The sequence below is a fragment of the Mus caroli genome, chromosome 12, assembly GCF_900094665.2.
Source record: "Mus caroli chromosome 12, CAROLI_EIJ_v1.1, whole genome shotgun sequence".
NCBI classification, from domain to species: Eukaryota; Metazoa; Chordata; class Mammalia; order Rodentia; family Muridae; genus Mus; species Mus caroli.
In genome coordinates this window covers 105,696,445-105,708,854 of record NC_034581.1, presented here as the reverse complement: position 1 = coordinate 105,708,854, position 12,410 = coordinate 105,696,445, and the positions used below count along the sequence as shown (strand labels likewise).

The 12,410-nt window shown below is 48.1% G+C and overlaps 1 protein-coding gene across 7 annotated transcripts in view; it reads right to left on the bottom strand.

Moving 5' to 3' along the window:
- Positions 1–12,410, bottom strand: part of Traf3 (TNF receptor associated factor 3) — a 102,994-nt gene that overhangs the window by 14,141 nt on the left and 76,443 nt on the right. For all 7 annotated transcript variants that reach the window (XM_021179131.2, XM_029484674.1, XM_029484672.1 and 4 more), the window contains 5 exons: positions 11,261–11,365; positions 10,240–10,407; positions 5,148–5,228; positions 2,398–2,472; positions 834–926 (listed from right to left, as the gene is read on the bottom strand). In XM_021179131.2, the coding sequence (XP_021034790.1) occupies positions 834–926; positions 2,398–2,472; positions 5,148–5,228; positions 10,240–10,407; positions 11,261–11,365 (522 nt within the window). The remainder of the gene's footprint in view (positions 1–833; positions 927–2,397; positions 2,473–5,147; positions 5,229–10,239; positions 10,408–11,260; positions 11,366–12,410) is intronic.

Sequence of the window (12,410 nt, the reverse complement as noted above, 5' to 3'; positions counted from 1 at the left end):
GAACTCAGAGATCCGCCTGCCTCTGCCTCCCAAGTGCTGGGATTACAGGCGTGTGCCACCACGCCCGGCCTGCTACAAGTTTTTAATCAATGTATACTGAATGTAAGTGAGCCACAGTGAGTGTGAGCCCACAACTATTTTTTGTTTTGCCTTTCTCTCATGGAAACACGTTCCTGCTGTGGGGTGACCACCGCAGAACAAGTGCCTGAGCCAGGCGCACTCTGACTGGAAGAACCTGGCTGCAGGCTCACAGCCCCTCAGGGAGGAGGGGCTGTTGATAGTGGTGCTGTCTATGAAGCCAGTACAGCTGCCAAGAGAACCAACTGCAAGCAACTGGGAGAAGGCAAAGGCTTCCTATCTGGATCTCACAAAAGACACAGCTGTAGATCATGCGGCACTAGTAACCAGACATACGGGGACTGACAAACTTGCTTTGTGAGGAACTGGCCAGTATTTGGGGTTAAGTGGTCCAGCCCACCAGTCTCCATGCTATCAGTGCCACGGCAACCAGAGGCAATTAATTCACCCGTGGGTGGCCACTGTTCACAAAACCATGGAGCTGAGGACCAGAGGATGGAAGTTGGGACAATCTTTGTTCTAGAGAAGTGCTAAGATAACCCACAAAGAAAAGGAAAGAAAGAGGGCCGTTGCATGCTGCTTGGTAGCTGAACAGGAGCAAACACTTCTACACAGAAGCCCAAGATTCCAGAACAGAACTAACGCTTCACAATGACCCTTTCATTTAAAAACCACGGATAATTACAAAACAGATTTACTCTATAAATAGTCTGAAGCATTATAAACCTGACAGAGGCCAGGCGCCCCCAGCCTACCTTCTTCTCCAGGGAGTTGCTCCACTCCTTCAGCAGGTTCACGTGCTGTACCGCGGAGCTGGCCTCATGGGCCTTGATCTGCTGGTTTGTACCCTGCAAGAGCAACGGTGGGGGACTCTAAACCAGTCACACCACTCAGAGAACAGGAAACCTAGCACACAACTCTAGACGGAGCTACACAGGAAGGGTTTGTGCGTGTACAGGGATCCCAGGGGCCCTCACCCAAGGCCTCCCTGGGCTGCAGTGCGGGGAGCTCACCAAGAGCACTGCGGAGCTGCAGAGCTGACCTCAAGCTCATGCTTCTCACCTTGCTTCACACTTACAAAACCAAGGAATTAAATCTGAAACCTAACTTGTTCCTTTACATATCATTTTCATGTACAAAGAGAATGTTCTGGAACCTGAAGCTGCAGCCAGTTGCTGCTACAGCGGTCCAGTGAGCTATGATACAGCACTGTAACCAAAAGGGCATCACCTCAGCAGGCTGAGTGTGCTGAGAAATTTACATACAAAACATAAATAATCTACAGAGTACATAAGATGCAGACCATTCAAGCCAAGAGCAAGCACATTAGGTACTTTGCATATTCAAGGAAACAGTTAGTACGAGAATATAATTTGTTTTGATACCATAAAATTAAGAAGAAATCAGAGAAAGCGTTTTCATGATCTCCAAAACACATACTCTGTACATAGTCTCTATCTATGCTGATCTGAGCGCGGCTCCGCATCAGCATACATACGCGCACACACACAGGATGGATGGAACTACGCACAACACAACGGGGAGGTGCAGGCGCCTCCTGGACTAACATCAGCAAGGGAGGACCTCGCTCTCACTCTCGGCATCTCCTCTTCTCAGTGAAAAACACGACAGTGAGATTCACCGTTTCTGTACCGACTCCATAACAACACACCGTCGATATGTAAATCTAAACATACAATTCTTTCTGTGTGACGTATTTTGCCTTTTGGTAGATAAATATTAGGATATATATATTTGAATAAAAAGTCAATCTTGACTCCCTAGCAATTCTCAGGTACAATAAAAAAAAAAATAGAAAACCAGATATAGGTTTGTGAGGATAACGCCATTTCCCGAGAAGCAGGCTTTCTACAGACTTGCTCAGTCAAATCCACCCCTGGCAGGGGTCTGGGTCAGCACATATGTGTAAGCAAAGCATTATGGACACCCATGTGTGATTCTCTTTCACTAAGGTCTGACAAATGATGTCAAAGCTCCATCTAGTTTACAGTCACTGATACTTGGTAATGATACAGTTAAAGCAGCCACAGACTCGAGCAGGCGTCACTGCGCTGGTTCTTACTGTGGCAGACGCTGTCTGTAGGGCACCCACGCTGTCCGCCTGAGTCTTAGAACACCCTGGCCTGGCAAGTGAGCCCCGCACCAGCTGCACGCATGTGGCCTTTTGCACTCATGCAGCAGGTGATCTGGTTTCATGATGAAGAAAGACTAAAAGAGCGAGAACTCAAATGCTGAAATATTATGAGAACTTGCTTCAATGGCAGATGTAACTGGGAAGGACAAATGTTGGATACTGACCTGAAAAACGCAGCCATAGCGCTTAAAACTACAGGTGCTGGGGGCATTGACACACTCGGACAAGTGTGCACTCAACTGCAACGGGAAAGAGACATGAGTTGTGACACAAACGTTTGCATGAAAATGTTCAAAGATATCAGGGCACAGAAAGCATCCAGGCTGTGCTGTTAAGAAGGCTGTTTATCAGCTACAGGTGTGTACACGTCATCTGCTCGCTGGACTTCAGGCAGTAAAATACAGTTTTATCACAAGTAAGCACGTATACACACCAAAATACATAAATACATTTACTGCAACAGTTCTTAAACTTCCAATTTTCTTAGAATGAATTGTTCAAACTGTGACATGCCGTCTGAAGTGCCAGAGTTAAAAAAGGAAAAAAAGAAAAACAGAATGCACATTTAAAGACTATTAACAAAAACTGTATGAAACACAAAAAAATCAGAAAGCATTTGGGATACAACTGGGTCACACACCTACTATACAGTACACAAAAATAAACCCATTTCCAAAGCAAGCTCACATACAGACTAGTAATCCTCGAGTTGGCTGGAGGGGCGTCTCTCTTCATTGAGGAGCCTTTTTCCTGCATATTCAGAAGCTCACAAGCATTTCAGAGACTTCTGTAGCAAGTCTAACAACAGGAATCTTACGCTGCCTCAACTGACAGAGGGAAAATCAGGAGTGCCTAGAAAAATCTAAGCTATCTTGAGAGAAAACCACTTCTTATTTAGCTCCAGGATGCCCCAAGCAAGCGACAAGGGAACTAAAAAGATGCATCCTAAAGACATGCTGTGTCCGCCTGGGCTTGTGTCGCTGTGGCTGGACACTTCTCGTGCCTGATGCTTTTCACAGCTCAGACTCTGCATCATCTGTGCAGATGTGGGAGGGTACGGGTTTGTAGTTTAGGAATCTTGCTCAGTCTACCAGAACCAGGGCGGTTGTTCTCTCTGCTTGGTGTTTAGGAATGAGGCAGACAGGGACCCATTTCCCCTCTGCTCACTGACCCTTCTACACAGCTGAGGAGAAGGGCGACCTGGAAAAGGGTCCTGAGGCCCCACCATAACCAGCCATATGGCAAAGTTATCAAGGCAGTTGTATAGATCAGCATCCCAGCATCCTTGTCAGTTTCCCTGAATCCAGCCAGGATGCCCTGGGCTGGACTTGCAGGAAGCACCCAGAGGCCCCACAGGCAGGTCAGCACAGACTCCTGGTCACAGTTGGTTTAAACCTTTAAAGTCTAACAGTCTCTCAGGGCCACTCTTACAATTGCAGACACGACCAGCTAAGACTTCTAATGCTAAACCAGGTCACACTGCTCTGACATGCATTTCCACAGTAAACTCACTGCCTCACCCTTTCCTAACCTGGCTTTATTATCCGTGGATTCAGAGCCCAGAGAACGCACAGAAGCTTCGGAACAGAAGACATCAGTGCACAGCTCAACAGCTGTTTCCTCTCACTAAAACCAAGAAAAATGCAGTCTAAAATTTTATTTTCAAATAAAAGTAACTTAGAGGCAAATTTTCATCTTAATTAGGAGCTCTGAGCAGACAGAACTGAAGTAAGGGTTATAAGTTCTGGGAGTCACCTCAGCAGTTAGACCTGCACCTGCAGAAGGATCTCCTACTGTCCCAGCGAGGGTCATTCACTTGTTCCCCGCCAGGGCCACCCTGGGGCACATTGGAGTCCTGTCCTGGGAAGCTGTACCTAGGACAGCAGGGTCCTCATTGTCTCCTCCTAGATGGGGCCCACACTGGCCCTCCTGTTCCATATGAAACATCTCAGGCGTCCTTCCTGTAACTGCCCTGGAGGACGCCCAGGCTGCTAGAGAAGACTCTAGTGACCAGGCTCCAAAGATCAGAGCAACCATGGGGTTCAACCACGTGGTGGCTCACAACCATCTATAATGGGATCCAATGATGCCCTCTTCTGGTGTGTCTGAAGACAGCTACAGGGGACTCATTTAAATAAGATAAATAAATCTTAAAAAAAAAGTTGGGAATCCCTGGAATTTCTCATATGAATCCTCCGTCCATGTAGACGATCAACTGAGAGCAATGATAAACATCAACCCTTTACAGGAGTCCCTGGGCAGGCTGCAGTGTGTAGTCACTGAGGCTCCTCACATATGCCCTTAAGGGTGTTCATACACAGACACCGACGCTCAGCACCTCTTTTCCACCCAGCCTGCCTGCCCGCCCTGGAGGTCAAAATTGTCCTAGAAGGTCTGAATACATTCTTCTGAGACAATATTATTGAAATCCATTATTTTGTACATTTAAAAACAGTGCTTCAGAAACCCCTGAGATTACCACCTTCCATGTGTAGATAAAAGTATTCACATCTTTCTAATTGTTACGATTTTCAACCCTGAACCTTTTGTAGCTTTTTTTTTTTTTAAAGATTTATTTATTTATTATATGTAAGTACACTGTAGCTGTCTTCAGACACTCCAGAAGAGGGCGCCAGATCTCGTTACGGATGGTTGTGAGCCACCATGTGGTTGCTGGGATTAGAACTCTGGACCTTCGGAAGAGCAGTCGGGTGCTCTTAACCACTGAGCCATCTCACCAGCCCCTTTTGTAGCTTTTTGTTCGTCTGACTTCCACAGACTCCCTGTCAGTTTTGTCTGCCCTGTTACACACATTACCACAGTCAACCATGAAGTCTCTAGATGCCCGTAACTCAGAAGAATGGAGCCTACAGCAGGCGGGACCACTGTCACAGTGCTCCTGATTGGGCCTTACCTCACTCCTTAGAAGAGTCTGAACGCTGCACTTGTGAGGGCAGGACACCACCACGCAGGGACAATCCGTGTCTTCGTGTTTCTACAAAGAAAAAGAAACTATGGCAACCCTGGAACACCGAAGCCCATCCTGGCGGCTGCCCGTCAGCTCTCCAACATGGAGGCAAAGGAAGCTTGTCCACCATTACCATGTGACACTCAGAGCATGAGAGTCAGGAGCCTCAAGACGTCAGGACACGACCTACTCACAGGGAACTAGTAAACAATACTGCTGGTGGCATCTGACCACAGATCAAGGGCGTATGGACAATTTGGGGTTGGTCAAATGCCCATGTTCAATGTGGAGTCTGAACAGGACACCCCTCTACCATGGGAAAATGGCACGGTTTCTTGGATTCTGTCCTGAAATCTTACCAAGATTATCTTTAGTACACAAGTATGGATACAGTTTGGTCTAGGCCTACTGCATTGGTGTGATTCTTAGCTCTGTAGAAGACAGACAGGGATTGGTAATCTCAATGCCAGGGGCACCTGGCAATGTACAGTCACTGGGGCTCCACGGACAAAGCAAGGGCAAGAGCCCTGTCCAGGACGTCACACCCCAGGGCCCAAGAAAGCGGCAGGAGACCCACAATGGAGGCAAAGACAGGAATGCAGCACAGCAGCATCGTTGGGGCGGGACGCTTAGCAGTCCTCCCTCCAGGGCCCCAGGGCCCTTTCAAGTCTCAGCAGGTTTTCTAGTTCCTGGGGCCTTCAGTGACATTTGTCTTCAGGTGTATAAATGGACAATGACACTTGCTCCGGCCTCAGTCTAACGAGGCAGGTACAGAGTCAAGACAGTGGCCACAAAAGGGAAGTGTTTAACAGAGAGCACTGACCTGTGAGGGTACTAGGCTCAATCTCATTGAAATCTTGAAGGCCTGAGCTTTCTAGGTATGCAGCCTACATCTGCAGAGCAGGTCTCAGAGTCTCCCAGAGTACCTGGTGAGCAAGTCCACCACCATTCTCTACTGACTGGACAGGGAGAGCCTAATCATAGGCCTTTCTCAGGGGACAGCCTGCACCAGGACCCCATCATGGGGGGTTTAACATGAATCCAGAGTTTCTAAGTACCACAAAGTCAAGGCATTCTGTATGTTTCAGCGGAAAAACCCTAGTAATGTGCCTTGCTTCTCTGATACCTATCACATCTGTAAACCAAGTGTGAGCAGACCCCCCTTCCAAGAGCCAAGGCCACAAGGCCACAGAGCAGCATCGGACTCTGAAACATGGCAGAGGCATCACGGGGACTCTGCCGGCTCCTGGAACCCATACTCGCCCACCCTCATTCCCTGGCTGGACACTCGCCTGTTGACTCATCAACATCGGAAAAGTAGAGGGAGAAGCCCAGGGTGGCACTGAAGGAGGTAAGGTGAGCAGGGTGGGGAGGGGAGGGGAGGACAGGCTAGGAGGTCAACGCCAGTATCTTTGTATGTACTTCTGCACACATGAGAGTATCCGGAAGGTTTTAAGAGCATCAAAGGATGCACATCTTTAAGATAGATTTTGATGAATTGTTGCCAAATTTCCCTCCAATAACCTGACCCCAGTCTGGAATCCCATTATCGCCAGAAAGCATAGTCCTGTATTTTATCAATTCTAGCACACTCTCTAATCTAGGACAGCCTAATGGGAAGATACGATATGGGATCCTGCAGCTCAGAGATTGTGAATTGGGGCATTTTCTCTTACCAATCATGAACATTTCTTTTCATTGAACTGCCTGCCCAGGGCTTCTACCCAGGAATGATTGCTAGTGTCCTCCCAGAACACTGTCCATGCCCATTCAGAACATCTGCATGGACCTAGCGGGCCTGGGTCTTTGTAGCTGTCGTGAATTAAGACAAGGCCCTATGTCTCATGACTGGCATCCTTAAAGAGGCAAGGACTTGGGAGCAGTCACCTAAACACAGAGCGAGAGTAGGAGTGCTGTAGCCACTAGCCAAGGGTCAGTGGCAACCAAGAGAGTCTAGAGAGGGAGGGAAGCATTCTCTCAGGGCTGCTGCTGCTGGCAACACGGCCCGGCCAACAGCCTGGTTTCTGATTCTACTTTCTTTTAATTTATTTTATTTAATTAGTGTATAAGTGTTGTCCTTGTATGCATGGCTGTGCACCACATGTGTGCCAGGTATCTCTGAAAGTCAGAAGAGGGAGGTGCGCGTTACCATAAGCTGCCATGTGATATTTAGCAACTCTGTGCTGTAACAGCCAAAGGAAAGGATGCACCACTGAAAACACAAACCAAAACCCGGGCGAAGCATGCATATGGTATGCGCCTTTAATCCCAGCACCTGGGAAATGCAGGCAGATCTCTGTGAGTTTGAGGTCAGCCTGATGTACACAGCAAGTTCTAGGGCAGCTGGGTTACATGAGACTCTGCCTCAAGCAAAGCACAACAAAAGCGTGATACATTTCGTAGTGGTCTGTAGGCAGACTGGTTACCTAGAAGTGTAGCTTTGCATCCCTGCCTCTGCCTCTGCAGTCCTGGACTGGAGGTGCACACTCAAGCCTGGCACCAACACAGATCTGATCGCACACGAATGCACACGATCAACATTTTCCACCCACTTCAAGCTTACCCATCAAATAACCACTAAAGCACTGCAGCACTCTGCATTTCTGTCTTTCAACTCAAGGTTTCATCACACGTCTACCTATGCCTAACACAAGAGTTTCACTTGGCTTGTTCTCAGACTTTATTAAAATACGATTTGCTACAAGAATTGTATGCGGTTTGGTCTTGCACTAGACACTGTCAGTAATATACTGCCAGCTGGCAATGCAGTGTGTGTTACAGGTCCTAAGCTATGTACTCTATGACACATTTCATAGCTGAGAGGTTAAGTATGTTAGAGCTTAAAAAAAAAAAAATCGAAAGATTTGGGAATGTAATCCTGGCACTAAACAGAAGGAGAAGAGGCCCAGAGCAAGTCCCAGAACTGTCCTAGTTCTGTTAAGAAGTGAGGGTGCACTGCTCTGCCAGTGCCAGGACTGTGCAGCGTCACTGAGTGGGGAACATGCCATGATGTGAGACGTGCACATTAGTTAGAACCACTGCCGGGGCTACAGACTCACAGCTTACAGGCGGAGTGCTCGCCTAGTCCAGCATGCTCAGTGCTCTGGCTTCAGTCCTCAGTATGGGTGTCTGGGGTGAGGGACTAAAAACCAGAGGGGGACGCAATCCAGGCAGGTAGTAGTGGCACACACCAGGAGGTGACGACAGGAAGATCAGGAGGTCGTAGACATCCCAGTGAACTTAAGACCAGCCTGGGCTATTTATTAATTTATATATTTTTTACAAGAGCCTATTTCCAAACAGAATGAAAACAAATGGCTGTCATGGTACCACATGCTGTGCCCCAGCTGCTTAGGGTCCCAAGGCAGGATGCCAAATTTAAAGCCAGCTTGGCTGAACTGGTGATTTCAAGGACAGTCGGACCCTGTCTTAACATAAGAACAATTAAAAAGTGACCTGTGAGCACGGTCCTGAGCTCATCCTTAGTAAGGCAAACACAGCGAAAGTGGAGACAGAAGCTCCCTAGCGATGCCCTCAGATCTGCCTGTAGCCCGCTTCCCTCGAGAAGGGCCCGACATTACAAGGAGCAGCCATTTCTGAGGGAGCTTCAGGTCTCAGACTGCCTTCCCATCCAACTTCCTTTCCTCCAATCTGTGGCTGCCAATTAAAAACCCTAATGAGGTAAGCCCCGCCTCTTCTCTCACTTTCCCTATCACGGGGACTTGACCTCCTTATTGGTGTTTTGTACACATTGCGGTCACAGGTCTTTCCACACTACAGAAATTTAACCGTGCCTGGTTCTCCTTCCTCAGGCTGCAGACTGAGGATAACATCAAGTTATCACCTTTGTCGTGAACATCGTGAACACGTGGTTAACCATGCACCCTCCTGACTCTTACAGTCTTGCCTGGTGATCAGGGGCAGCAATTTACGTGGTATTTAACTGACATGTTTTAAGTTCCTTCTCAAATAAAAATTAATTACTTGATTCTACTCTGCAAGGAGCAGGGTGCACCCCTGACAGCAGCACACTGACACGGATGCCTGAACAGCACTCATTCCCTGAGTGTCTCACTCACCGCAAGAGACACTGCTCAACTACGACACACTCGAACGCTCTCTCCCAGGGGGGAAGACACAGTCCTTAAAAGCTCTCAGTAACTGGGAATGCCTATGGTAGTCTATAAGAAAAGTATTGTCAGGTACCTCGAGGCCCAGCCTCAGGCATGGCTGGTTGGGAGGGAGTACTGAGGTGGTAGAGCAGAACACACCTCAGCTCACAGGGTGGGGACTCTCCTACACGGTGGCCATGACAGGTTCCAAGACAGACACCAGAAACTCAGCCACGGCCCTTGCGCCCTAGCTACCGAGCCCCCTGCTGATGACCTCAGCACTGTTATCAAGAGAGGGCCCTAACTGCTCAGCAATACCTGGCCAGGACTCCCAGCTCTCCTCACACTTCCCAAGTCCCCTCTTAGCAACCCGCAAGCAGTCCATGTCCTGGAACATTGTGGCGCACAGTAGGTACACAACCAATGTTTACTCAGTGAATGACTGTTTTAAAATCGCTCCTCTGCCCTCAGCCTTCCACACAGATGTGGTGATCCACCACATGCACAGAGCAAACTGCGCCAAACAACGAGGCAGGAGAGCATTCCCAGCCTGCCCCTTTCCCACTACAGACAGCTGCCTCTGCCCGCAGGAGCCATGCGCCTGCTGTGAGTGATGGTGGGTCACACAGCTGTGAGAAGACAGGCGCTCCATCACAATCTGAGGCTATTCTTTGGGACAAGTTACAAATTCTACCTTTTTTGAATCACCATTCTTCATTTTTTTTTTGACATCTCAAATGAGCCAATCAAGGCAATGGAAAATGTTAATCATATAAATCAAAACAGGCAAAACAAATACAGCTTTCCTCTGAAATAGTTAGATGAAAATTGCTATTCAGCCCTCTCCCCCTTTCTGCCCATGAGAAGCGTCATCTCCGCAGAAGTGCACCTGACTGAGCAGAGGATGGGGACGGGCAGCAACGCACCTGCAGTTTGATCATGGGCACTTGGCTCTTGCAGTGACTGCACGTGGCCTCGCGGTATTTACAGGCCTTTTCCACGTGATCCCGTAAGTCTTTTCTCAGTACTTTTTCTTTGCAGTCAGCACGCAGACAGGGAAGTTCCTCAAACTGACATTCATTTTTTAGGTGCACCTGTAGAAGAAAGCAACGTCTTAACTGGCAGAAATGTAAGCGTGAAATGGCAGACTGTACCTGCTTTGTACTGAGGTCTACAGAACACTGTGACCTTGCTCTTGGGACAGTTCTGGGCAACAGAGAGGCAAGCGCAGAGACATAGGCTCACTGTGTCCTCAGCATAAGAGCAAGGGACCATGGACTGACTCTCTGTTCCCAGACCTGGGGTGGCAGGTCTCTGGAAACAATGATTCTAGCAAGATACGGCTATGCAGACCTGTAATCCTAGCAGAATGGGCTGAGACAGGGGGATGCTGAGTTCAAGGCCATCCTGAACTATGTCAAAAAGTGTACACACACAGACACATACACACACCCCCCACCCCCACAAACCCTTTATGCTAATTCAATCATCCATTCTAAATAAAATATACAAATAAAAAAACCTTAAATTTTAGCAGGGTGGTGGTGGCGCACACCTTTAATCTTAGCACTTGGGAGGCAGAGGCAGGCGGATTTCTGAGTGCGAGGCTAGCCTGGTCTACAAAGTGAGTTCTAGGAGAGCCAGGGCTACACAGAAAAAACCTGTCTCAAAAAAAAAAAAAATCACCAAAATCCTTAAGTTTTATGACGTTTCATGGTAGGGATAAAGTCCTAAAGTGTCTTAGAAAATAAGGGTAGAGGATAACAATTCACCGATGCCATGGAGTGAAACTGTGTGCCCTAGGGATTGGACCGTACCCTGCACGGTGCTGCTTTAAACACAGCATTATGGTGCACACACGCTACATCTCCCTGGCAGGCAGAGAGCTGGGTGAGGTGAGGCAGCGGCCCTCTGAACAGAGACACCCTGGTGCTGTTTGGTGCTTACCAGCAGATGTCCCAGAGTCAGCTGCTCCGCACAACCTCTGCCTTCATTCCGACAGTAGATCTGAAGGGCCAGAATCTCCCTCTTGCAGCAATTATCCTTAAACACCTGAATTGAAAAGTAGTTAGAGGATTAATACTTCCTGGTCTTCACATGTTGCGATTTTGGACAAGGCTAAACCACTCTAAAGACCCTAAGAGCAACTCTTAAGTGGGCCTCAGAAAGCATTAAGGACCATTTTAATTTCCATAAGTAGAATGAAGGAGCTGGCCCCACTAAGAGACACCATTTAACTCACATAGCCTTAACCTCTATCTTTTATTAGGTAAGCAAATGACAGTTGGGGTGAAGACATTTTCGAGCACATGGCCTCTGGACAAGGTGGGCCTGAGTTGCCAGCCAACAAGGAGCAGATGGCCCTGGTGTGCACCTCTCGCCACAGGACTTGGCAACACGCTGGCTCCTTGATGCGCTGTACAGAATGCTGCTTAGAGAATCAGACCGATAGCTGTGGACATGATGTCTTGGAACGCCGTGTGAAACAATTTTGGTTTCCTCTTAGTGTAAGTTCTTACCAAAGATTGTTTTCTTTTTAATTTCCCTTTTCCCTTGCACTGGAGATGGACTCCCAGGGCCTTGAGCATGCTAGGGAAACATTCCACCACTGAGCCACATCTCAGACCAAAGGAAGCTTTAAATAAATGCTACGAGGATGATCGGGACTGAACTATTCTCCTCAAAATGAATACCTGCTTGTCTTTAATTTTATTTCCCCTTAGAAAACAAGCAATCTGCCTCTAACAACAGCCTACAGCCTCTTAGTCCTCGGGCATTTTTGAGACACTCCCACCTGTCAAAACATAGTCCTTCCTAAATGTCCAGGCAGAGACAGAACAAATGGCTGATAAGCTTTAAAAACAGAGACTCCTCAGTCAGTAAAGTGCATGCTATGCAAGCATGAAGATCTGAGCTTTGGTGCTGCCGCCTACATACGAGTCACGGGTGGTGGTATACACCTGTAACCCCTGGGGGGGGTGGTATGCACCTGTAATCCCTGGGGGGGGGATGGTATGCACCTGTAATCCCTGGGGGGGATGGTATGCACCTGTAATCCCTGGGGGGGATGGTATGCACCTGTAATCCCTGGGGGGGA